The sequence below is a fragment of the Bufo bufo genome, chromosome 1 (assembly GCF_905171765.1).
Source record: "Bufo bufo chromosome 1, aBufBuf1.1, whole genome shotgun sequence".
Taxonomy (NCBI): Eukaryota; Metazoa; Chordata; class Amphibia; order Anura; family Bufonidae; genus Bufo; species Bufo bufo.
In genome coordinates this window covers 77,819,621-77,847,046 of record NC_053389.1, presented here as the reverse complement: position 1 = coordinate 77,847,046, position 27,426 = coordinate 77,819,621, and the positions used below count along the sequence as shown (strand labels likewise).

Genomic DNA, 27,426 nt, shown 5'->3' with positions numbered 1-27,426 from the left:
AGCAGCTCCACAGGAGGACATATTACATATGTCAATGCAAGTCTATAAAGAGGGGAGGGGGAGGAGTGAGCAGCAGCATGAGTACTACGGGACTCAAAGAAAGACACTAAGAAGACTGCACAGCTACATAATAATAATAATAATAATAATAATAAAATGTATTTATATAGCGCCACCATATTCCGCAGCGCTTTACAAATTCATAGGGTTTATGTACGAAACAAAACAACTGAAACACCAGGAGTCAGGGCCCTGCTCGCAAGAGCTTACAATCTATGAGGAATTGGGGGTGACACATAAGGTAGTTGATTGTGATAAGTAGGATTTGAGCCATTATTGAACTGACAGGAGTGGTTCCGGCCAATCTGCTTTGGGTTTGGGACTACTAGAGGATCGAGTTTAGACCATAGAAGTTGGTTGGGAAAAGGTTTAGTATGGGAAAAGTCATTTTAGGTAGCTTGATAAGCCTGCCTGACAAGATGTCTTTTTAAGGCACGTTTGAAGGTGGAGAAGTTGTGAATTGACCTAGTATTCCGGGGCAGAGTATTCCAGAGAGTAGGTGCAGCTCGAGAAAAGTCTTGAAGACGGGAGTGAGAGGTACGAATTATGGGGGTTCTTAATCTTAGGTCGCTAACAGAACGAGATTTATGTATCAGATTTATATATCAGCACAAGTATAAATTCACAAGGTCATCAGTATCAAAATCTCAGAAAACCTCTTTAACTGCCATTTCTTAATTACATTTCGACCTGAAGAAATGGTAACCTGAAAACGCTATGCTACCTTCTTATAGCCTTCTCCTGCTTTGTGGGCCTCAACCATTTTGATTTTAAGACTGTAAGACCAGGGCTACACGGCGACATGTGTTGCACAAAAAAAAGGGATGAACTGCACCAATGTCGCTCTACATTTATTGTAATGATAGTCTATGGTGCCGCACTGCGACATGCTGCAACTGCGAGGCAACAGTCGCACAAAAATCCAACTTGGATGGATCTTTTGCGACTGTCGTAGTCGCAGAATGTCACATGTTGCAGTGCGACACCATAGAGTCTATAGACTATCATTACAATAAACGTTGTGCAACATTAGTAGCCCTAGCCTTAGCAGCTGCTGTTTTTTAGGACAGGTTAGAGAAGTTTGGGTATTTATAAAGCTTTGTAATTTGCATCATCTGGTTATTCCTAGAGATGTTTGTGAATAAGCCTTAGGGCTCATGCACATAAATGTATTTTTTGTGTCCGTTCTGTTTTTTTGTGGCCCATATGCGGAACCGTTTTTTGTGTCCGTTCTGTTTTTTTGTGGCCCATATGCGGAACCGTTTGCTTCAGTGGGGCCGCAAAAAAAAACAAACTTAAATTAATCCTTGTGCATTCCATGTCCACATGGCCGTTCCACAGAAAAATAGATCATATCCTATTATTGTACACATTATGAATAAGGATAGGAATGTTCTATTAGGGGCCAGCTGTTCCATTCCGCAAAATGCAGAATGAACACGGCCGGTTGTTTTGCGGTCCACAAAACACCAACAGTCGTGTGCATGAGCCCTTAACCCTAACAGGCTATTTAAGGCCTGAAACCTTGGTCAAAGTTATATGAGCGTTCAGATATCCTTGGGTTCCAATACTTGTGCAAGGTTCTTCTTTCCTTTTTTTCACTATATAATTGTGCAAAACCAAAATAATACACTGATATTTCTTAAAATGTGGAAAAGTGTGTCTAATCTTTAACGATGCCTTTTGGAGATCATTTCATCTTCTAAACTGTTCACAGTAGGGGTAGATATTTGGTATCACTGCAATTGTAGCAAACCACAGAATAATGTTATTGTGTCATTCATACTGCATGGTGAATGCTATTAAAAAAGAAAACTTTAACGGAATTGCTGTTTTTGGTCCACCATGCATTGCAAAAATAAAATTGAATGGAAAGTAATTAAATCAATGAACAATAAAACCATAGCTTGTCCTGCAAAAAAACAAACCTTCCAACAGCTTTAGCAACAGAAAAATGGAAAATTAAAGGGTCTTGCCCCTTTCTGGCTACTTTTGGCCAACGTGTTTGTAAAATGACTACATGGTACTTGCTAATATAGCCTTTGTTGAAACTCTACACCATTGTCTATGTTTCATAAGGTACTCTCCCTTGTTGGCCAAAGTTTTTGTGCTGTCCACAAAGAGATCCTGTCCATAAAATGATGGAGGGTCATGACCCCAGGCAAATCACCTGTGATGTTTCCTCCACTCAAATACACTGTGTTTGTATGGGAGAAGCTGAGTGATGTGCCTGGTCCATTAGTGGCCATTTTATGGACAGGACCTTTGTGCTGACAGCACAAAAAACATGAGCAACAAGGGGGCATAGCTTATAAAATATAAATTATGACACAGATTATCAACAAAGGCTATATTAATAAGTGCCATATAGTCATCTTACAAGCATATATGTCAACAGTAGCCAGAAAGTGGGCAACCCCTTTAAGTTAGGGCTCTTAGAAAATTATTTATCAAAACATTCACCAAAGGGGATATACATCTTTCACTGCAAACATATGCACCCTTGATACTTTGGAGAGAGTTCAGAGAAGAGCTACTAAACTAGTACATGGATTGCAGGATAAAACTTACCAGGAAAGATTAAAGGACCTTAACATGTATAGCTTGGAAGAAAGAAGAGACAGAGGGGATATGAGAGAAACTTCTAAATACATAAAGGGAATCAACAAGGTAAAAGAGGAGAGAATATTTAAAGGGTTTCTATCACTTCGTTGCACATAATTAGCTGTCAGACACTAGTGATCCGCTAGTGTCTGCTCTGCCCAACCATCCTAATATAATTGCTTTTGGGGCAGCCGTTTTGCTAAAAAAAGAACTTTTATTAATATGCTAATGAGCCTCTAGGTGCTATGGGGGCGTCATTAGCACCTAGAGGCTCCGTCTACCTTCAGAAACTGCCGCCGCCCAGCGCGTCCCTCCAGCCCGCCCATCTCCTCCTGAATGCGATCCTCCTTGTGAGCGCCTGTATTCGGCGCATGCGCAGTGAATGTCTGACAGCTTCCCTGCTCAGACATCTCCACTGCGCCTGTTTCTCGGAGCACTATGACGTCATCGCGCAGGCACAGTGGAGATGTCTGAGCAGGGAAGCGGTCAGACATTCACTGCGCATGCGCCGAATACAGGCGCTCACAAGGAGGATCGCATTCAGGAGGAGATGGGCGGGCTGGAGGGACGCGCTGGGCGGCGGCAGTTTCTGAAGGTAGACGGAGCCTCTAGGTGCTAATGACGCCCCCATAGCACCTAGAGGCTCATTAGCATATTAATAAAAGTTCTTTTTTTTAGCAAAACGGCTGCCCCAAAAGCTATTATATTAGGATGGTTGGGCAGAGCAGACACTAGCGGATCGCTAGTGTCTGACAGCTAATTATGTGCAACGAAGTGATAGAAACCCTTTAAAAGAAGAAAAACTGCTACAAGAGGACATAGTTTTAAATTAGAGGGGCAAAGGTTTAAAAGTAATATAAGGAAGTATTACTTTACTGAGAGAGTAGTGGATGCATGGAATAGCCTTCCTGCAGAAGTGGTAGCTGCAAATACAGTGGAGGAGTTTAAGCATGCATGGGATAGGCATAAGGCTATCCTTCATATAAGACAGGGCCAGGGGCTATCCATAGTATTCAGTATATTGGGCAGACTAGATGGGCCAAATGGTTCTTATCTGCCGACACATTCTATGTTTCTATGTTTTATTTAAAATATACATTTTATTATGTCTTATTAAAAATCAAATCTCCCCAGTAAAGAAAAAATCGGATAGTTCCGATCCATATCAAATATGACCACCATTTACCAAACAGGTGCACATATAGCGTCCACAATGCACATGATGATTGTTCTTCTCACATTAACAGGCTGATGGCCAACCTGTGTAGATACTTTGAGGATTGATGGGATCCTCCAGTTTTTCCCTGATTCAGCCCTCACCATACTCCTGAAAAAAGAGAGTAGGCTTCCCCACTTATTGATGGCTAGTCCCCTGACCATGGGTCGGACTGGGAACTTTAAGTGGCCCTGGAAAAAAAAACTAAAAGTGACCCCATTTTGTAGGCAGGTCTAAATTAGCAGAAGGCGGGGCAACACAATTAGGCGGGGTCAACAATACCATGGTGCAAAATACCATCCCAGCAGAACTAAATAACACAGTGTAGCATAATATACTGGCCCTCTGTGGTGGCAATCAATAGCTACCATCTTCTGTCCTCCTCCTCCAGTTGTCTATAGAGCAGAGGGCTTAAGAGGTGAGGTGCAGGCCACAGCAGTTGAATTCAGGAGGGCATGTGCGGTAACTGGCTGGGTACATGAGTGCCTGATTCTCACAGCGTTAATTACTGTTGAGAGCTCATTATGTACCCGGTCAGTGGCAGAGATGAGGGCTTGGATGGCCCCATGGGGCATCGGCCCACTGGGAAATTTCCCTGTAGGGTCTATGCCCTATCCACCCCTGCCTCTGACTGTCCACTGTTGAACCCTATATAAACAAAGAATACTCTTTCTTCATCCCAAATCATCACTTTTTCTATGTCCCAAGACATTTTCCCCAGCTGATGTTTGGTTTATTCAGAGACCGATGGTGAGGTGACAAGTCTGGTCAATTGCAGAAAGATAGATCTGACACCATGATGAACCTATCATAGTGCCCTAATCACAATGCAGAGTGGATCAGCGAGTTGTCTCCTTTCCTCCTCATCTGGACACGTACAGTATCAGAATGAACATATCCTTAACTGCTTTATTCCCATAGTTGGCAGAGATTACACAATGCCGTAGCTCCCAGCCCAAAAGACGAATATGATCTAGGCATTTCTCTGGGTAAGTAAGGGGGTGTCCCCCCCTGGATGTAACAATGAACCACCCCAAAGTAGCTCAATATAGCTGATATGAAAAGAAACCTGCATTATTCGTGAAACAAATCTGAAATAATCATGTTGATAGCCCAAAAGTTAAAAAAGTTATTACCGTTAAATTAACGCATGTGAGATACAGCTAAGTAGTGTATGGGCCTGAAGGCCAAAACTACCTTGGCCCTGAACTGGTGAAACCTACAGCTATACAGGAGGGTTGGACATCTGTATCAGAAAAAGTGGTCAAATTAACTGAGCAGTGGAAGGAGAGGGTCTTCTGTTATTTTAACAATAAGTTTGATTGTAAAGAACATCCATGTACTCCTCTGGTGCGGACATTTTTACTTTTCTGGCACCGGATTCAGGTTACTGCTACTGCTGCTATTTGTATAAATTTTAAACATTTTGTTTGGTAGGAACTGGTACGTGGACGAACCCTCGTGTGGCAGTGAGGTGTGCGTAGTCATGTACTACCAGCCATTAGCTCCTCCTGGTGTTGGTGGACGGTACATGTTCCAATGGAATGATGACCGATGCAACATGAAGAACAATTTCATATGTAAATATTCAGAAGGTCAGTGCTTTCCTGGTATTATCTGTCACAAATCATAAGCATTTCATTCAATTCCAAACCATTTCTTAAAGCCTTATTCACACAGTCAGTGTTTGATCAGTGATTTTCATCAGTTATTGTGAGCCAAAACCAGAAGTGGAGGTTACACAGAGATAAGGTATTAGGGAAAGATCTGCACCTGCCCTTTGTTGTTGACCAGCCCCTGGTTTTGGCCACAATCACTGATGGACATCACTGACCAATACATTGACCAAACACTGATGTGTGACTCATACCTAAATCAGAGATTTCCAATATGCCCTTCTGTTAGTTAAACTCTCTGCATTGTCCAGCAAAAACAGGCTTCCACAGCTTCCTGGCAGTTGTGGTTTCTTAACCAAAGTAGAGCCATGGGTAAAATTTCCCAATTATATATACAATGTTTTATAAGATAGTTTATTCAATATGTTAGAATTTTAGTATTCCTTTAGAAAGGTTTTTTGCAGAATATAAAAGGTCTTGTCCCAAATGCGACAAACAGCGGGTGACGCTATGCTACTGTTTTTGAGAATGTAAACCGATTAATAGGTTCTGGCAGAACATTTCACATTTCAAATTAAATTCAATTTGGATGTGTTAGTGGCAAAGAAGAGCATTAGTTAATTGGCTTAAGAAGGAGGCACTGAATCGGGTGATGGTGGGAGAATTATTAGCTAATATTATTATATTGAAATTAGGGTCTTATCACAACAAGAAAAATTGAGACAATATACTAAACTTAGGCTACTTTCACACTAGCGTTCGGAGCGGATCCGTCTGATGTTTCATCAGACGGATCCGCTCCGATAATGCAGACGTTTGCATCCGTTCAGAACGGATCCGTCTGCATTATTACTTAGAAAATTTTCTAAGTCTGAAAGTAGCCTGAGCGGATCCGTTCAGACTTTACATTGAAAGTCAATGGGGAACGGATCCGCTTGAAGATTGAGCCATATAGTGTCATCTTCAAGCGGATCCGTCCCCATTGACTTACATTGTAAGTGTGGACGGATCCGCTCGCCTCCGCACGGCCAGGCGGACACCCGAACGCTGCAAGCAGCGTTCAGGTGTCCACTCACTGAGCGGAGCGGAGGCTGAACGCTGGCAGGCGGATACATTCTCAGTGGATCCGCCTCCACTGAGAATGCATTAGGGCCAGACGGATGCGTTCGGGGCCGCTTGTGAGCCCCTTCAAACGGAGCGCACGAGCGGACACCCGAACGCTAGTGTGAAAGTAGCCTTAAAGGGGTTCTGGAGAATGGCAGGGTTTTTGGTAAACCCTCCATTCTGCAAGACCTGCAAAGGGAAGTTGATTTACCTTCTTCCCAGCCCCGGCTTCCTGCTTCTTCTTCTCCCAGCCTGCGATGCTCCTCTGGGCTCCAGCAGTGTCAACATCTGTTTTGACATTGCTGCAGCCAATCACAGGCCGCGGTGGTGTGAGGCTCCCTTTGCGACCATGTGTCCATTTGTCATGAGGAGTCTGATACTGCCACAGTCCTTGATGGGCTGCGGCGATGTCAAATTGGATGTTGACATTGCTGGAGCCAACAGAGCATTGCAGGCCAGGAAAAAAGGGTCAGGGAGCTGGAGCTGGGAAGCCAGTAAGCCAACTTTCCTTTATAGGTCCTGCAGAATGGGGGAAGGAAGGGGGGCAAAAACCCTCCCATTCTTGCACAACCCCTTTAAGTCAAAATGGGGAAATTTTCTCAATAATTATTATGGTCTTAAAGGGGTTGTCTCAGTTCAGCAAATTACAGTTATCATGTAGACAATGTTAATCCAAGGCACTTACTAATGTATTGTGACTATCCATATTGCTTCCTTTAATGGCTTCATTCATTTTCACATCACATTATACACTTCTCATATCCAGGGGTTACGGCCACGGCTGCAGCGCAAATGTGAGGTGGCTGTGCATGCATACCTATGGGCACTCCCATGGTCCCAGCCACCGGAGAGGCAGCACTTTTTCCTATAGTGTGCAAGCACGACCACCGCTGCTGGACTGCAGGATGGTCGTTACCCCTGGGTACAAGCAGTAATGTGATGGAAATATGAATCCAGCCAGCAAAGGAAGCAATATGGACAATCACAATACATTAGTAAGTGCCTTGTATTAACTTCCTTTAGATGATAAATGCCATTTGCTGAAGAGAGACCTTTAATACCCATGAATTACACAAACATAAATGGACCTCAAGCTGAGATGACAGAATTAGAATAAAGAAGGGGTGCACGAGAGATTCCAGGAGGGTGGGTATATCATATGAGTGGGTTGAAATTAATTATCGTATTGATTACATTTATTTACAGATTGGTAATTTTTTTTATTGTATGTTTTACATTAAAAATGAATTTGAAAAAAGTTTTAAAAAATTATTTTTAATTTTTAAAGGAGGCAATCAAAAACCTTAAAGAGGTCTCCCCACAAACAATACTTATCCACAGGATAGTGGATAAGTGTCTCATCAATGGGGGGCCATGCACTGGCATCCCTACCAATCATGTGAATAGGGGTCCCATGTTCTCCCGTTTGAATGGAGCGGCAATCGTGCAGTCGTGTTGAACCCCCACCAATAACTTATCCCCTAAGCTGTACTGCGTTACTGATGCCTTTTATCCTCATACTATAGGGTTTATAGTATTCAATTCTTTAGAGTGTAACATGATTCACCTTCACTAGGACTCGAGTTTTTAAATTTGCGTCTTTTCTTTGCTTAGTGGTGAAACCAACACGCCCCCCAACTCGAAATGGGTCAAATGCTGGTAAGTATGTGAAAAGTAATTAATAACTGCAAACATTATCCAAAGGTGGGAACCTAACATGACATAACATGTGCTAGCTTTAGTTTAATTGCTATATTTAGATAATTGGGGTTTTGTGTAATTAAAAGAACCCTTTCGAGAAAATGGATTTGCCGCGTTAAGCCTAGTGCAAAGCCTGAGGGAGCAAAGCATGACCCTGCATTGGGCATCAAGAGTCTTCCGAAAAGGGTTACCAAGAGTGTTCCCATCATACACACACCAGATCTCTGAAAAGAATCATGTTAATACATTATTAATTATAATTACATAATTTTTTTAGATGTTGAACCAGTTGCAACCCGACCACCAGATGTTTCCATAAAGAATGTCAATCAGACAGCCAAGGAGGCTGAAGGTAAGTGTCTTAGCCAATAGATAATGTATACAGGGTGGGCCATTTATATGGATACACCTTAATAAAATGGGAATGGTTGGTGATATTGACTTCCTGTTTGTGGCATATTAGTATATGTGAGAGGGAAACTTTTCAAGATGGGTGGTGACCATGGCGGCCATTTTGAAGTCAGCCATTTTGAATCCAACTTTTGTTTTTTCAATAGGAAGAGGGTCATTTGACACATCTAACTTATTGGGAATTTCACAAGAAAAACAATGGTGTGCTTAGTTTTAACGTAACTTTATTCTTTCATGAGTTATTTACAGGTTTCTGACCACTTATAAAATGTGTTCAATGTGCTGCCCATTGTGTTGGATTGTCAATGCAACCCTCTTCTCCCACTCTTCACACACTGATAGCAACACCGCAGGAGAAATGCTAGCACAGGCTTCCAGTATCCGTAGTTTCAGGTGCTGCACATCTTGTATCATCTGAAGGCAATCGTCTATGCTGTGAAGATACGAGATGTGCAGCACCTGAAACTACGGATACTGGAAGCCTGTGCTAGCATTTCTCCTGCAGTGTTGCTATCAGTGTGTGAAGAGTGGGAGAAGAGGGTTGCATTGACAATCCAACACAATGGGCAGCACATTGAACACATTTTATAAGTGGTCAGAAACCTGTAAATAACTCATGAAAGAATAAAGTTACGTTAAATCCAAGCACACCATTGTTTTTCTTGTGAAATTCCCAATAAGTTAGATGTGTCAAATGACCCTCTTCCTATTTAAAAAACAAAAGTTGGATTCAAAATGGCTGACTTCAAAATGGCCGCCATGGTCACCACCCATCTTGAAAAGTTTCCCCCCTCACATATACTAATGTGCCACAAACAGGAAGTTAATATCACCAACCATTCCCATTTTATTAAGGTGTATCCATATAAATGGCCCACCCTGTAGAATAAGAAAAAGGGGTTATCTGGTAATAATGATTATTTCTACTGCACTATAGATTTCCACACTACCCCCACTGTCTCCATCTTCTGGTCCCCGTGCTGTTTACGTCTGGCTGGCCATGGACATGGTCACATGCACAGCTCCAGCCAATGACTGGATTGAGCACTCAGCAGTGACCATGTCCATGGCCAACTGGGTGTAAACAGCACGGGGACCAGAAGATTGAGACAGTGGGGTCAGCATAGAGGACTGGAGCCACATGGAACAGGTAAGTATGACTCTTCTGTTTCAGGGGGCAGACTGGGGGCACTTGATAAAAATAATTATTACACTTTTATAAGAAATGTAAGCCTAGTTACAACTACTCACTCTAATGCACGGTCAGATTTATGATAGGACCAGATCTAGTGGAAGTCATGGAAAAACTGGATACATTAATATCTAGCAGCAAAGACACCGGTGAACTCACCCTCTATGCTGCCCTACACTGTAGGCCGCTCATAGCCTTCCCCACCTGCTTTCCTGTGCGCACTCTCTTAGGGCACACACTGTTTCCAGCTCATAAAGGGCCAAAGCTCACACAGTCTAATATGTTCCCAGCCAATGGCAGCATTCCCTGGCGTATAGAGAATACCTTCCCCTATAAGAAAGTGCCTGAGCTATTGGTTCCTAGCTTGAGTAGACCTACAAAGGTGCGATAAGGTAGTATTCTGTCCCCATGCCCAACCTCTGTCTGTTTACTGGATTGATCCTGTAGCAACTATCCTGACCTATGCCTGATCACCATATTGACCCTGTGCTGTCTGCCCTGATTACTGTATTGCATGAAATCTGCCTTTTGTGACTTTGGCTTGCCAACTGACCACACTTTTAGAAAGTAGTAATCCTGGAGCTTGCTATCTCCTCTGTATCTTTAGCTGCAGTGCCGTAGCAGAAACACACAAACTGCTATCAAATGCAAAAGTATAAACTCAATATCAATGACACCGCGCTTACACCAACCTACTACAGTACACGACTAGGCATTGGAGCAGTCACAGACTAGTGGGCTAAACGCTGGAGCTGCCGTAACTTCCTAAGAAGAAACTGCCGTACCTGTCTCCCAGTGATTGTTCCGTGGCTGCTTACTCCTGTGTGCTGTAGTTGAAAGTGATACCGGGTACTTGGTTGGGGTTATTTGTTTCACGGTAGGTGCCCCGGCTGGTGGTGCAATGCCGTTTCTACAAATTGTACTTTGCGTGCTCACGAGTGGATAGTGACATCACTATTCCAGCTACGGGTCATAGCTGGTACCAGAATAAGGTATCAGGTAAAGAGGAATGTGGTAATGCTCCAGAGTGATCAGTACTTATACCCTCTAGCGGTCTCACCTTAACTCTTTCTATTCTGTCATAAGTTCTGGTTTGCTTATATTGAAATCTACTGTTATCGGCTACTGTAATGTTTTTCTCATTCGAAAGCAAACAACTCTATCTCTGAGTTTAACCCTCCGGGTGCCAAAGTCTCCATATTAAAAATCCATCTAGTTTCCACTCGGGGCATGCTTTTTATCAGGTTTCCCCCTCTTTTTGGTAATCTCACTAATTCTATTCCGCAAAAGGTGGACCCGTTAAATTTTCCTTCATGGTTTTCCTTATAGTGTCTACCCTCAGGGAATATTACCGCTCACAGCGGATCCCTCGGGGATTGAGATCCCATCTTAGACCGACTCTATTCCCTAACAATGAGTAATTCTGCAAGAAATTTGAGATAATTGATAATAAACATGCATTTGAATTGATACTGCTGAATATAGATTTCCTGGGCCAGGAAATTGAAGGTGTCAAAAAATCCATGATAGCCTTAGAAGCACAAATTCAGGGATTACTGAATATTGATGAGGCAACGGTGTACTTGGAAAAAATTACACACAGCGACATAAGACAGAGGTGGAGAAAATTAAGAGAGATAATAGGCACCGGGACCTGGAGGATTACCAGACGGGCCAGGTCTATAATTGGCAGCAGCAAACACAAAATAGACCACGCAGAAAGAAGGGAAGAAAACTGCTTTTTTAGGACCTCCGCCACACGGCGCAAACGAAGGTGCCGTAGGGGGGGGAGGAAACATCGTAGACCCCAGAAAGAGTCTGCCTCCACCGTATCAGAAAGGCAACAGGGGCACTCGTGGGAGGACGACGAGACGCAACCAGCCATAATGGATAATCTGATTGTGAATATCTCGACAAGCGTACTGACCAGAGATCAACTAAAAGTCTTGGGACGTGGTTTGTCCTTTTGCCCTGGACAGGAGAGAGACTGGTTCGATTTAGAACTCGATCTACATCGCTTTTACCGACTGCTGAGACTCAAAGCCTTTTTTTCCAATAAGGAGGAGAAGGTGGTGATACCGATATCTGATACGGGTGATAGTGCATCGATAAGGATGTGAGTGAATTTCTCTTGATTAAGCACCCGGTCACCCCTCTGTTCTATGTTCTCCCCAAAATTCATAAGAGCCTGGTCGATCCACCTGGCCGCCCGATTGTGTCGGGCAGGGGATTGATTTTTAGCAATATAGCTATATTTCTCGACAGAGTGTTGCGTGTCCATGCCACCAGCGCCCCATCCTACATCAGGGATACCAGCCATTTTTTATTGAAGTTAAGGGATTTGAGCTTACCCTCCCACCCTCTTCTCGTCAGCTTCGACGTGGTCTCACTTTATACCTCCATTGAGCATGTATTTGGACTAGATGTCGTCGATGTGGCCCTGGCCGGCACCGGGCTCTCCCCGGGTGGCCAGGGGTTTGTCCTCCAGCTTCTAGAGGTGGTCCTGAGACAGAATTACTTCCGCTTTGGGGACACCTTTTACCAACAATTACGTGGTGTGGCCATGGGCTCCAACGTGGAACCCACGTATGCCAACATGTTCATGGCGGAGGTGGAGGACAAACTCATCTACAGGTCGACCCCTTTTGGGGGTGCTCGGTGCTGGTGGCGCTACATCGACGACATCTTTGTGATCTGGGGCAGCTCCTGGGATGAATTGCAATTATTTTTTAAGCACCTCAACGGTATGGTACCAGGTTTAAAATTCACCATGACAGTCTCTCCAGCTGAATTGCAATTTTTAGATGTGATGGTACACCTCAGGGATGGGGTAATTGAGACAGATATTTTTCACAAACCCACAGAAAGGAATAATTTACTGAAGTTTGATAGCAACCATCCATGACGGATGGTGGAGTCACTGCCCTGGAGCCAACTGTTGAGGGTGAGACGGGTGGTGTCTGGAGAGGTGATGTTTGAGAAAAGAGTGGATGAGATGGGGAAGAAATTCCTGGATAGGGGTTATCCGCGTAAATTAGTGGAGAGGATGACACAAAAGGTGGGGGCTGTTGACCGTGAGTCCACGTTCCAAGGAAGAAGAGAGGTAGGGACCTGAAACGGATCCCTTTTGTATCCACATATGGAGCCCATAGTGGAGATATAGCACGCATTGTACGCAAGGAGTGGCACATTCTACAGAAAGGGTTACCCGGGATTGTTGAATTTGAGAGTTTCCCCATGATGGCGTATAAAAGAGGCGCCAACCTACGTGACAAGTTAGTAAAGACAGAGGTTGGGGAGGCCCGGGGTGATGGACAAAGGTATCTGGCGCCAAGGAAGTTAGGATGTTATCCCTGCCTTGGCTGCTATGTTATGATCTCTGGTGCATTTGTATGAAATCCTGCATAGACGGCAGAGAGGAGGGCGGGCGGCCTTCTGCGCGTCCCTGGCAACGATGCGCTGACGGGGCGGGGATTGGGAGGAGCTCCGGCGTCACTGCGATCACTTGGGTGTGTTAGCCTGTGATCATGTGACCAGCGACGGACACGTGAGCACATGGCCCCTCCTCCCCGGACATGCGCGCTGGCTGCCGAGGGACGCGCTAGAAGCGTGCATCATGAAGGTATGTGTCCGGCTGGATCTTATGTTTTCTATGGGTGAACACCATGATATTATAAATGCGCACATATATGCACACCTGAGATGTAGTGAGCAATTAAGTGAATATGTAATTGGCCGCAGCCGTGTATGTGGGAGTGGCTTAGGGTTTTTAAACAGGATCTTTTGGATTACACTTTGTGTTTGATAAAGGCTATGTGGCAGCCGAAACGTAACAACCTTTGTAAACGTTTGTTCACCTGAGCGGTTCCCAATAAAGGGATTTTTGTACCGGACATGCTGCCTCCATCATCATTCATTGGACCTTATAGTGTCTAGACAGTGGGTGACCTTCAAACTTTCTATTGATATTATATATATGTTCACCCACCCTCTTTTGAGTGACCACACTTTTGCCTATCCCCTAGGTGCCATGCACCAGTTTCTCTTGGCCCAACGGGGTCAGTAGCATCTGAACGGAGAATACTCCTAGAGGTAGTAACCTGGAGGCTCCTGCAGATCCCAGAACCCCATACAGAGGTGAAATGGTGAAAACCAGGGTCTACCTTGATCGCACCCATTGCATTACAGTATAGTTGATGAGATTAAAGAGAGACATCTGTTGGCATAAACCTGTTATCAGCTGATGGTGGCGGTGCAGAGAGTCTGATGGCCTATACTAAATGGTGGTGCAAAAGAGTGACATAAAACAACGTGTTTATTATAGCTTTTCTTAAATTGTCTTACATACACTGATTTCTAGAATGTGAGGTCTGTAATACTTCACCAACCATAGACATGCTGGTCTGATAATAACAGCAGGCCCAGGCCTGGAGATCTGTATTCAGAGAACTCCTTATAGCTTGTCAGGTAGAGAGTATGGGGCAGATGCATCTTATCAGGTTGAGCTTGAATGACAATGCTGAATTTGAAGTACTGAAGATTAAATCATTTATCTTGTCATTTCAGAGTCTAATTTGCATTTCATCCTTATTGCAACCATCCCGGTGCTGACGCTGCTGCTGATATTTATCGGAGTATTGTGTTGCTGCATCATAGAATGGAGGCAAGTTATACTGACATACTGTATATATACATTGGTGTTAATGCAGAACAGAAATGGATGCACATATGGGTGCAAACCATAACCTGGAAATAATGCCTATAGAAACTGAAGTCTAAGAGCTCATGCCCGCGGCCTTATAATGCCTGTTTTCTATGGAGTCGTGATAGGGCTGCCATAAAGATACATGAGGCCTTTACTGTACCTCCATCATCCTGTGATTCATGCGGAGGTTTTAGCATATGAATCCAGGGGCATAACTATAGGGGAAGCAGGGGAAGCGGCTGTTTTGGGGCCCTGACCCAGAAGGGGCCCACCCAGGAGGAGGAGGACTAAAAGATTTTGTCAGGGTCCCCTCAACAGTATTACACAATGAAATTTTATACAGTGACAGTATAGACAGTGTATAAAACGGATAGAACAGCTGCCGGGCCTGGTCTGAGAGTGATCTTTACCAGCCACAGGAATGGGGGCGGCATGAAAGGAAGGGGTTGCGAAAAAATTACTGGGGGAGGGGGGCCCCATTCAAAAATTTGCTGTGGGGCCCAGTCATTTCTAGCTACGCCACTGTATGAGTCTGTATTAAGAGCTCTACAGCCTCCGTGCACAGTGCTCTGTGTATGTGTATGAGACCTATATTAGTTAATCCATCAGCTTGGAGATCTACAACCATGAAGCCGGTGTTGACTACATACTATATTCTGTTGTTGGAGTGGAAATCAGAATCACACGGTATTAATATAACCAATACCTATAAACACAATACAGATGACTGACTTTCAGCACACCGGTCCACATTGTTCACCTGACTAGTACCCATGTTATGGTGCAGACCATATAGTAGTGCCAGCAAATAATAAGTCACAAATTGTAGTTTTTCTGGAGAGAAGAGACCTGCATGCGTTCAGAGTCTATGAGCCGCAAAGTATGTCATCTTCCAGGGGCCAAATCCCCAGGCCATTGTCTACTTTAGTGCCGTCTAATGGTGACTCTCCAGCATGACCAAAGCTACAACTGCAGCATGCCCAGACAGCGTCAGGTAGGTGTGTACGCAGATATCATAGGACCCTGTGGCAAAATGTATCTGTGAGATTTTTGTTGAATTTACAAGAGGAAAGTCGCATGGCGCCTGTAACGGATCACCTGGCACCCCGACTGGCTACCTCTGTTGACGATGCTCCTAGCGTTTTCCTGAGGGTTCCAAGCACTCTGGCAGACACCACAATCACCGAACCGAAGAAGCATATATATCCTCTTCAAGCATATGAATGCTGTAGACAGTTGAATAGGAACCATACGAATAGGTTTACACTCCTAGCAGTCAAACTGGAACAGCATACCATAAATCCTCCCCCCAAGAATGAGACGACACTTCACTTTGAGGGTTAAAACAGGAACTGACTGTACTTCACGTACAGCCTCTTTTATTCACAAACCAAAAACATAGTACTGCCCACAGGGGTTTGAAATACAACCAATCAATATATTACAACACATCCCCACAAAATCCTCCCCTCTGTCCGTGATAGAATTACCTCACACTGGGTTGATGCAATCATCACAGACAGACGAATACACAATATCCTCTGTCCTGGAGACAACCGAGAAGTAATTCAATTATCTCTCAGGACAAAGGACATCGCCAATACACACAGAGAGACAACAGGACAGGAATCCCCACCCAAACACACAAAATCCTCCCTTCTGTCGGGGATATAATTATGGATTAACATAACTATCACAGACAGTAAAAATACCGTTTTTAAACATACTCTATAACTTTAAAACCATACATTCCATCTCCATAAAAATTAAATATTTAAACTCAGCATACATCAAATATAACCACTTCCAAAAATCACACAAATCCCTCCAGCGGATCAAAAGTTAAGTGGAAGTCCTTTATGACCGACCGCAAGCACAATTTCCTTCCCAAAACAGTTCCATAGATTTGGGCTGTGCGGTCAGTCAATTCAATGCAGAAAAACGACTAAGTCCCATCTTCGAACGGGACTTAGTCTCTGGAGCTGAAAGTTCAGTATGGAAGAAGGTAAGGGTCAGCGGTGTTCGTGTATTTGCGCATCCGATTTTAGTTCCACAGAATCTTTAGTATACACCGCTGACCGCGTTCGGTCCTATTAACAGTCCAGACATGCGGCATAGTTCTGTTACACTGTTCTTGAAGGGTAATATGTCCCGGGGCCATAGTCGTAGGGCAAGAGGCTGGTAAACAGGCCTCTCCAAAACCCAGTGGCGAGGTTGGTTTCGCCACACATCTCCCCCTCCCAGGGAAGACTAACCAGATACCTGACCTCACGGTCAGTACCTGAGTTAGTCTGGCAGTCCAACCACAACCCAATACTGGACCTGTTGAATCTTGGGGCCTGGCTCTGTTCTGTATGTCCCCAGCTGTTGAGTGGGCATCTGCTACTCCTCCCTTCCTTGTGGTTCTCCAGCTTGGAGCTGTAGGTACTTGGTGGGCAGAGGCCGACTGCGTTCTGCCCAGATGCCAGCTCTTCCGCTGGGGTAGCCTGTGGGAAGTCCGGCTCTGGAGAAGAGGATAGGGGAGGGCAGAGGCCAACTGCGCTCTGCCCAGATCCCAGCTCTTCCGCTGGGATGTGGTCAGGGAATCCTATCCCCAGGACCTTGTTGCAGATCGGCTGTGGAGAGGAGGAATCGCTTACCTCCTCCTCCTGGCATTCCTGCAGGGTTGGTGGGGGATCTGAACCGGCCGTCCAGCATCCCGGTAGGCCTGGTGCAGAGACCGCGGTCCCATCTTCACCATCGGAGTTAGGGGTGCTGTCCCCCTGTGGTTGGGGAGAGAGATCAGTGGGTATCACAGGCTCATCCCCTGCCCCCAGAACTCGGTTGGGAAGTACCTGGGAAGGGGAGGGCTCACTTACCTCCTCCTCCTGGTATCCCTGCGGAGATGGCTGGAGATCTGGACCGACCGTCCAGCATCTCTGTAGGACTGGTAGAGAGACCTCGGTCCCATCTCCACCTGCCATCTGTGGGTCCTCCCAGGACCAGTCTGTGAGGTCCCTCAACATTTGCGAGTAAGGACCACCTGCGTCCACACCTGGCAACTCCGGCTGCTGTTGAGGGTCTGGGCCAGCTGCCCAGCATCCCGGTGGAGAGACCTCGGTCCCGTCTCCACCTGCCTGTTGTGGTTCCTCACAGGACCAGTCTATGAGGACTCCTACCTCTGTAGCTGGTACTGAAGCAGGGGATACTTCAGTCGGGTCTTCCCAGCTGTAGGGTTGTAGGTCTGGGACTGCCACCCAGCTCTCTGGCAGTGTATATTGGGACCGAATTGAGCTGAAGAAGTATTGGTAGTCCTGCTCCAGCTCCCACTCCTTTGTCACTAGAGATGCCAGGTCTTGTCTCACCTCTCTCGCTGTAGCCCAATCATGCATAGCCTCCCTGTAGTCATAGATATCCCAGAACCGGGACCCTCCAGCATCTCCAAACTCCGGTTCTGCGAAGGCCTCAAACAACAGGCCAGGGCCATCATAATTCTCACCCTCGGGTCTGTCGTGCTCAGCCATCCAGGGGGAGTGCCGAATCACATACCACCAGAGTGCCTGGTAGGCGTCATCTAGCCAAAGCTCCTTCCATACCAGGCTCTCCAGTTCTGTCACCCACTCATTCAGGGGCTTCTCTCCCAGAAGGGGCATTCGCAGGGCCACTCGCATCCGCAACTGCTGTTCCTCTCTGGGGAGACACTCGCCCCGCCGCCGCTGGGCATTTTCCAGGGCATCATACGCCTTTCCGGACTGCATCCCTCCAGTCCGGGTCATCCTCATCCTCGTAGTGAAACGCTGTTCGAAGACTAGCCGATTCCATCCTGCTGTAGCCAGGGGCGCTGTACGGATACTAGTGTTACCCTTAATTTAGTAAATCCACGAACGGTGTCTTCGAGCTGCTTCTCCTCACACTAGGACGCCATCCCACTGCTTGCCACCAATGTAACGGATCACCTGGCACCCCGACTGGGTACCTCCGTTGACGATGCTCCTAGCGTTTTCCTGAGGGTTCCAAGCACTCTGGCAGACACCACAATCACCGAACCGAAGAAGCATATATATCCTCTTTAAGCATATGAATGCTGTAGACAGTTGAATAGGAACCATACGAATAGGTTTACACTCCTAGCAGTCAAACTGGAACAGCATACCATAAATCCTCCCCCCCAAGAATGAGACGACACTTCACTTTGAGGGTTAAAACAGGAACTGACTGTACTTCACGTATAGCCTCTTTTATTCACAAACCAAAAACATAGTACTGCCCACAGGGGTTTGAAATACAACCAATCAATATACACTGCGTGCAGAATTATTAGGCAAATGAGTATTTTGACCACATCATCCTCTTTATGCATGTTGTCTTACTCCAAGCTGTATAGGCTCGAAAGCCTACTACCAATTAAGCATATTAGGTGATGTGCATCTCTGTAATGAGAAGGGGTGTGGTCTAATGACATCAACACCCTATATTAGGTGTGCGTAATTATTAGGCAACTTCCTTTCCTTTGGCAAAATGGGTCAAAAGAAGGACTTGACAGGCTCAGAAAAGTAAAAAATAGTGAGATATCTTGCAGAGGGATGCAGCACTCTTAAAATTGCAAAGCTTCTGAAGCGTGATCATCGAACAATCAAGCGTTTCATTCAAAATAGTCAACAGGGTCGCAAGAAGCGTGTGGAAAAACCAAGGCGCAAAATAACTGCCCATGAACTGAGAAAAGTCAAGCGTGCAGCTGCCAAGATGCCACTTGCCACCAGTTTGGCCATATTTCAGAGCTGCAACATCACTGGAGTGCCCAAAAGCACAAGGTGTGCAATACTCAGAGACATGGCCAAGGTAAGAAAGGCTGAAAGACGACCACCACTGAACAAGACACACAAGCTGAAACGTCAAGACTGGGCCAAGAAATATCTCAAGACTGATTTTTCTAAGGTTTTATGGACTGATGAAATGAGAGTGAGTCTTGATGGGCCAGATGGATGGGTCCGTGGCTGGATTGGTAAAGGGCAGAGAGCTCCAGTCCGACTCAGACGCCAGCAAGGTGGAGGTGGAGTACTGGTTTGGGCTGGTATCATCAAAGATGAGCTTGTGGGGCCTTTTCGGGTTGAGGATGGAGTCAAGCTCAACTCCCAGTCCTACTGCCAGTTTCTGGAAGACACCTTCTTCAAGCAGTGGTACAGGAAGAAGTCTGCATCCTTCAAGAAAAACATGATTTTCATGCAGGACAATGCTCCATCACACGCGTCCAAGTACTCCACAGCGTGGCTGGCAAGAAAGGGTATAAAAGAAGAAAATCTAAAGACATGGCCTCCTTGTTCACCTGATCTGAACCCCATTGAGAACCTGTGGTCCATCATCAAATGTGAGATTTACAAGGAGGGAAAACAGTACACCTCTCTGAACAGTGTCTGGGAGGCTGTGGTTGCTGCTGCACGCAATGTTGATGGTGAACAGATCAAAACACTGACAGAATCCATGGATGGCAGGCTTTTGAGCGTCCTTGCAAAGAAAGGTGGCTATATTGGTCACTGATTTGTTTTTGTTTTGTTTTTGAATGTCAGAAATGTATATTTGTGAATGTTGAGATGTTATATTGGTTTCACTGGTAAAAATAAATAATTGAAATGGGTATATATTTGTTTTTTGTTAAGTTGCCTAATAATTATGCACAGTAATAGTCACCTGCACACACAGATATCCCCCTAAAATAGCTAAAACTAAAAACAAACTAAAAACTACTTCCAAAAATATTCAGCTTTGATATTAATGAGTTTTTTGGGTTCATTGAGAACATGGTTGTTGTTCAATAATAAAATTAATCCTCAAAAATACAACTTGCCTAATAATTCTGCACTCCCTGTATTACAACACATCCCCACAAAATCCTCCCCTCTGTCCGTGATAGAATTACCTCACACTGGGTTGATGCAATCATCACAGACAGACGAATACACAATATTCTCTGTCCTGGAGACAACCGAGAAGTAATTCAATTATCTCTCAGGACAAAGGACATCGCCAATACACACAGAGAGACAACAGGACAGGAATCCCCACCCAAACACACAAAATCCTCCCTTCTGTCGGGGATATAATTATGGATTAACATAACTATCACAGACAGTAAAAATACAGTTTTTAAACATACTCTATAACTTTAAAACCATACATTCCATCTCCATAAAAATTACATATTTAAACTCAGCATACATCAAATATAACCACTTCCAAAAATCACACAAATCCCTCCAGCGGATCAAAAGTTAAGTGGAAGTCCTTTATGACCGACCGCAAGCACAATTTCCTGCCCAAAACAGTTCCATAGATTTGGGCTGTGCGGTCGGTCAATTCCATGCAGAAAAACGACTAAGTCCCATCTTCGAACGGGACTTAGTCTCTGGAGCTGAAAGTTCAGTATAGAAGAAGGTAAGGGTCAGCGGTGTTCGTGTATTTGCACATCCGATTTTAGTTCCACAGAATCTTTAGTATACACCGCTGACCGCGTTCGGTCCTATTAACAGTCCAGACATGCGGCATAGTTCTGTTACACTGTTCTTGAAGGGTAATATGTCCCGGGGCCATAGTCATAGGGCAAGAGGCCTCTCCAAAACCCAGTGGCGAGGTTGGTTTCGCCACAGCGCCTCACCAACTATAACTTATAAGTGGGGAAAAAATCTTTAACCCTTTTAACCCACAGGGATTTTCCACTTTTTCTTTTGGGGGGGGGGGGGGCAGACAAAGTGACGAAAAAATTGTAAATGGGACATTTTGTTTTGGTTTTTTTTTCGTTACATTATTCACCCTATGGGATAAATATTTATATTTTTTATAAGTACAGGCGTTTATGGGTGCAGCAATGCCTATTATGTTTATATATTTTTTTTCCATAGTTTGTGTAAAGATCGTGATTAGAATTTTTTTATTTATTTTTTTAAAATATTTTCTTTTAGTCTCAAAAGGGCCTAGCATCATGCAATTAGATTGCCACGTCTGTATATCAATGAAAATAAATCAATTGACAAATAGAAGATTCAGTATATTGTGCTGCCACCTGGTGCCCTACATTGAAATATGCCTGTAAAAGGCATTGCCTTTCACAGGCAATGAACGGTTCCCCCAATCGCCGCGTGGGGGAGCTGTTCCAGGCTTGGAAGCACTTCTGGCCACAGCATCTGAGGGCTTAAATGCCTGCAATCGACATTATCGCTGATTGCTGGCATTATCATGCCTCCCAAGTGTCCCTCTTTTGGAGAGACAGTCCCTCTTTTTGACCCATGTCCCTCTGTCCTCTTTGATCCTTAAATGTCTCTCTTTTTGACCTGGGGAATTAATGCATAAATGTGCATTAATAAATTTACTAAATTGCTCCTTACTAAAGTGTCTGTATGGTTTCTACCTGTATATTAGACCAGAACTTCATTATTTGGTGCAATTTGGACCTTAATATATCTATAATCCCATGATTTATAGGCTAATATTTAAATTGATATTGAAGTGCAAGAAAAAAAAATTGTCCCAGGGGCTCCACATGCTGTAAAAACATAAAGGGACTTGTCACCTAATGGATCCCCGGCTGCTGCAGTTGCGACGGTGTCAGTAATTATGCTTTGGATGGAGTTAGAGGCGTGGCATAGTATGAAAAAAATTGAAGCGATGCACGCCGCACATATTGTTCCTCTTTGCAATTTTCAAAAGTTGGGAGGTACACATTATCCCCAGGTGTCTGCTGTATAAAACTATGGCGCCCGCTTTGCATACTTTTACGCTTCGCTCCAAACTTCCTTTTAAAGCTGTAAGGAGATCTGTCCTCGTACAGCATTAAAATGTATGGGCTCCGGTGTGCGAAGTGAGTTATCACTACTAGTTATAACTTCAGGATTTGATTTTTGAACTTGAAAACCATTTTAAAACTTGGTACCGAATCTGACTTCGGTTATCTGTTATAAATGGTTTTCAAGTTTAATAATCAAATCCCGAAGTTCTCACTAGTTATAACTTTGCCTTGCCGGAGCACAAACATTTTAATACTGTAGGAAGACAGATCTCCTTACAGCTTTAAAATGAAGTTTGGAGCGAAGTGACTTCGGATCTTGGATCTGAAGCTTGCTTCCGTCATCACTAGTAATGGCTGAGGTCTGGAAAGGGTTAAGCATCTCCCCATGCAGCTTTATGTCTCCTCCTTCTTCTTCTATAGGATGTGATAAACCATAGGTCTGTATCCCCCACTAGGGGAGCCCAGTGCATAGATATTTATACAGTTACCTTGTAAAAATCTCCTTGCACTGAGCTCCCCCTAGTGGAGGCTTCAGGAAAATGCCATAGTCTCATGTCAGGAAGCAATAGAAGGCATTCAGCAGTAGGGCTCCCTCTCACCTCAGGACTCATGGCATTGGCATAGTCTGCCTCCATGATAAGGACACCACTGTGGTCAGGGCATGCTACAGCTGGAGAGCCACAGGTTGGAGACCACTGTTCTGTTGCATGCTTTGTTTTAACGGACCACCTGGCAGCATTGAGGATCCTTTAAACTTACACATAACTAGGATTAATATATGTGACACACTTATCTGAAGTAGAGACTTTATAATAAAAACTATTCATTTTAAAATTATGTTTAATTGTCAATAATTGCACTTTCCTCCAGGAAACAACAACGAAGTGACGTATCGGTGAAAGAGCCCAGCTTCTGGTTATCTCAAAACCGGCGGAATAGCCCAAACCTGGAAATTTACAATGTCATTAAGAGGCAGACGGACGCAGACCTAGCAGGCACAAGACCAGATATCCAAAACACGTCCTTCCGAGGTCCCTCCGGAGAAACATCACCTCCTGACAACCTCTCTGGAGAATATGATAATATTGGAGGACATCATTCAGAGAGTGGATTTGTGACTCTAGCCAGTACAGAAAGTGGCTTTGTCACTAATGAACTTTATGAGCTCTGTCACGACAGGTATGGCAGAAGCACAGAGTCAGGCTGGGTAGAGAACGAAATCTATGGTTATTAAATGACAAAAAACCAATGGACTAATGAAATGCTATTTGTAAGGACGTTTTCCATGCAAATAACATTAAGATGACTGACTGTGGTTCTGGAATAAATACATGACACTAATGAATTGTGCAATGTAAAATTGACTCTCATTGAGAAATCCTTGAAGAAAAAGCAAAATAAGAACAATAATGATACTGGTTTATTTTCTTAGCTAGATATCCAGACTGCAGTTACTCATGTTACCACAAGATGGCGAAAAAGAAACAAAAAACATCCTTAAAAAAAAAATTTTCTTGCAAGCTGCAGGTTTTCATTGACATTTGTTTTGCATGTTTTTTTCCCTTGGTGAGCTGATTTTTACAAACTACCTCATATTAAATCCACAGACAAAGCAAAATCGCTTTAGCTCAGCCATATTTCAGCTCTTCTGGTTAATACAGACAAGTTGCTGAGACTATTGTATCCATATTCTTCCATATGATGAAAACATAAATGTGCATTTTCATAAAGATCTGATGATCTACAGATAGTAAGATTTTTCTCTACGCCTGTTTACCAGATGGTAAAGATTGAATATATCATGTAACAGATATACTCATTCTAGCCATGCAGATCTTCTGCGACACGTCATACATAGGATGCATTGTGTGAACTGTCCTCTAGGCAGTAAATCCACTTCTAGCTGTTATCATCTTTATGTGCTGTTTTCATCTGAAAATAGTCGATGTTTGCTATATAGGAGGTGACATTTTCACACTAGATGTCCATAGCTTCATACCTGTCAATTGTAACTGCTATGTATTGATAAGGGGCTTGTGTTTATATATATCCCCCTCCAGAGTTTTTCCATAACCTGTTTCTCAACACTTGTGTTTGCTACCAGTGCAGTTCCTCTAGAGATGATCTGCAAGAATCTTCTAAGAGGCAACTGGCTTAGTTGTTACAAAAGTTTCTTTGTAGGCAAACAACTTGGTAGATTTAAAGTATCTGCTGGTGGTAAAGGCTGCATTTCCCCACTTGTGACAAGCTCTGGTCCTGGCTTTGATCCCAACTCTATAGTAGATTATAACCCTGCCTGGGAACCTCTAGTGGCAGTGGTGATGAAGATGGCTCTGTTATCCTGCAAGTTCGGCCTGTTATCCTGCAAGTTGATCCTGTGGAAGGCAAAATAAAAACCTGTGAGGTAGAAGCCAATTTTCCCCATTTAAGGGGGAAAAAATTCCTTCCCGACTCCAATCAGGCAATCAGAATAACTCCCTGGATCAACTCTCTAGTAGCTATAGCCTGTAATATTATTACACTCCAGACAGACAGGGCACTTTTAATGGGGAATTTACTTTTACATTCTGCATTTCATCTGACAATTTTCCTTAATACAGTGGAGTAAAAAATATTTAATAGCTTTGCTTTCTCCTCGTCGCTCTCTGCAACTTCCCCCTCATTGCTCTGTAAAGGGCCGACACCTTAAGATTTATACTTTTTACCATTTATATAATTGAAGAACATTTTAGAGCTAAGAAAATTACTTCGTCAGGAATCGCATTTTTTTGTAAGTAGCGGGTGCAATGACAGGGAGCTGCGATAGCGCCGTCCCCGTCATTGTACCCCTCAGATACATTATAGCGGCATCTTAGTGTAAAAATAACAATTAAATTTTTTTTATCAAACTTAACACCTCCATTTGCTCGCAATGGGCTGGCCGCCGCCATCTTGCTTGAAGATCTCGGCCGGCGTGACGATGTAATTTCGCGCCGCACAGGATTTCGGCCGAGATCTTCAAGCAAGATGGAGGCTGGCGGCCCGTCGCGTGCAAATGGAGGAGGTAAGTTAGAATTTTTTTGTTTTTATACTATTTCAGGTTAAATCGATTCGCTGACACGAAGCACAAGGAACTTCGGATTCTAGGCGAATCGAATTTATCCTGAAATTCGGATCGAATTCCACTTCGTGGGAATCGATTCGCTCATCTCTAGTTACAGTGGCTCGTGTTGTCTGGGGAGCAATCATCAAAGGAGATAAAATGGCTGCCATCCTATTAGTACATAGAAAACCCATCCTAATTACACAGCAGGACAAGTTACTTCACAACACTGAGCTAAAGAGCTGCCTCATCCTGCATTCTGCTCTTTAGCTCAGTGTCAGGGATTATGATCCTGAATACAGTTTAATATAATCTATAGCTGAATCTCTGTAAGAATGGTGTTCATGAGGAGACATGAAGTACAGAGAAGGGTGATGTGAGTAATGAGCAGCAGCACTTGTATGCAGTCTTCATTACCACAGCCCCACATTACCATAATCTGTCCTCTCTATCCTATCTGTACTTCATGTCTCCTCATGAACTCCATTCCTACAGAGATTGAGCTGAAGATCTTATCATCTTTATTCAGGATCATAATCTCTGACACGTAGAGCAGAGAGGAGGATGAGGCAGCTCAGTGTCCTGAAGTAACCTGCTGTGTGATTAGGACAGGTTTTGTGTAGCCATTCTGCTCCCCAGACAAAACGAGCCATTATAACTAATGAAAGGTATTTGGTAGTGATGAACGAGCATGCTCGGCCAAATACCTGTTCGGCTCGAGCATCGCTATGCTCCGCACATGGCGGTACTTGGCCGAGTACCACATGTGCTCGAGTCTCCTTCCCGCACGTTTTGCGGCTGCTAAGCAGCCAATAAACGTGCAGGTAAGTACTGCCATCACTATAATGCCAGTAGCCATGTTGGCTGCTGGCATTACAGTGATTCGCTGGCCGGAAAGCTTCATCGGTTGCTATATAGTACCCGATGACACGGGTTCAGCTCATTGCGAGTCGGGGAGAGCTGCGCTTAGGAAGGGACAGATAGTGTAGGGAGATTGTGATCGCAATATATTTCGGTAAATACAGTTTCAAAGACCCAAAAGTCCTTTTAAGGACTATTGTGTGTGGTGGCAGCAATTTAATTGTGCTAAGTTGTACTCGATTTTTTTTAATATACTTTTTATATTTTTCTATATAGAAGGTGTTTGCAGTGACTTGTGACATCTGTGCAGCCATACCTTTTGTGTGTCAGGGGCAGAGATAGGAAGAATATTAGTGAAAACAATAATTTTTTCCCCATAATCCACATTTTTGCTGTCAACGGTGTAATCCGTGAATTGTGTGATCTGCGTGAATCTGTGGAGCTGTATCACGGTCACCTGCAGATTAATGCAGCCATCAAAATCATGTTGGGTTTGTCGGTTCCACCTCAGCTCACCAGCAGGCCCACACCTAAAATCTTTTACTGGGTCAGCTCACATACAGGCCCTCGCATAGAACTTTTTAGAGGGTCAGCGCAGCTGCAGGTCACCGCATATAATGTTTTACAGGGTCAGCTCACCTTCAGGCCCGCAACTCAAATCTTTTACAGGGTCAGCTCACCTGCAGGCCCACAACTCATGCTGCCTTGCTTTGAAGTAGTAGCCATAGCCGTTTATCAGGCTCCAGGCTCACCATGTTAGGCGCATAAAAAAACATCGAAAGTTGATAGGGAAGATATCCAAATGGATCGTGGACGTCAAGGGGACGTGCTATCAGGCAGAAGTTATCTAGAGTCAACAAAGCGGCAGCAGGGCCTCTCCTGTATAACGTTTCCTCATCCAAAATACCGCAGTGACATTCCCTGTAATTTTTTCTTACTCATTTCAATAACAGGGCATCTTAAGAGTCCTGTATTGTTATTTAACTACATCCCGAGTCGAGAGTGGGTAATTGCCGCGCGCCTGCTGCCTTCCTTGGATGTTTATGCTTTAAAACTTGACCCACCCTCTCTGGGTGGTTCACAATTATGAAAAAAAAGTGGCAAGGCAACAACAGCCA

At 44.2% G+C, this 27,426-nt stretch overlaps 1 protein-coding gene across 2 annotated transcripts in view; it reads left to right on the top strand.

Annotated features, from left to right (window-relative positions):
- LAYN (layilin) overlaps positions 1–24,268 on the top strand; it is a 64,307-nt gene extending 40,039 nt beyond the window's left edge. Inside the window, exons 3-7 of one of the 2 annotated variants that reach the window (XM_040426503.1) lie at positions 5,318–5,475; positions 8,215–8,259; positions 8,591–8,653; positions 14,471–14,567; positions 23,236–24,268. In XM_040426503.1, the coding sequence (XP_040282437.1) occupies positions 5,318–5,475; positions 8,215–8,259; positions 8,591–8,653; positions 14,471–14,567; positions 23,236–23,599 (727 nt within the window). In that variant the 3' untranslated portion in view covers positions 23,600–24,268. Of the gene's footprint in view, positions 1–5,317; positions 5,476–8,214; positions 8,260–8,578; positions 8,654–14,470; positions 14,568–23,235 lie in introns of both variants that reach the window. The other variant, XM_040426496.1, reaches the window with a different exon arrangement.
- The last annotated feature ends 3,158 nt before the right edge of the window (positions 24,269–27,426 follow it).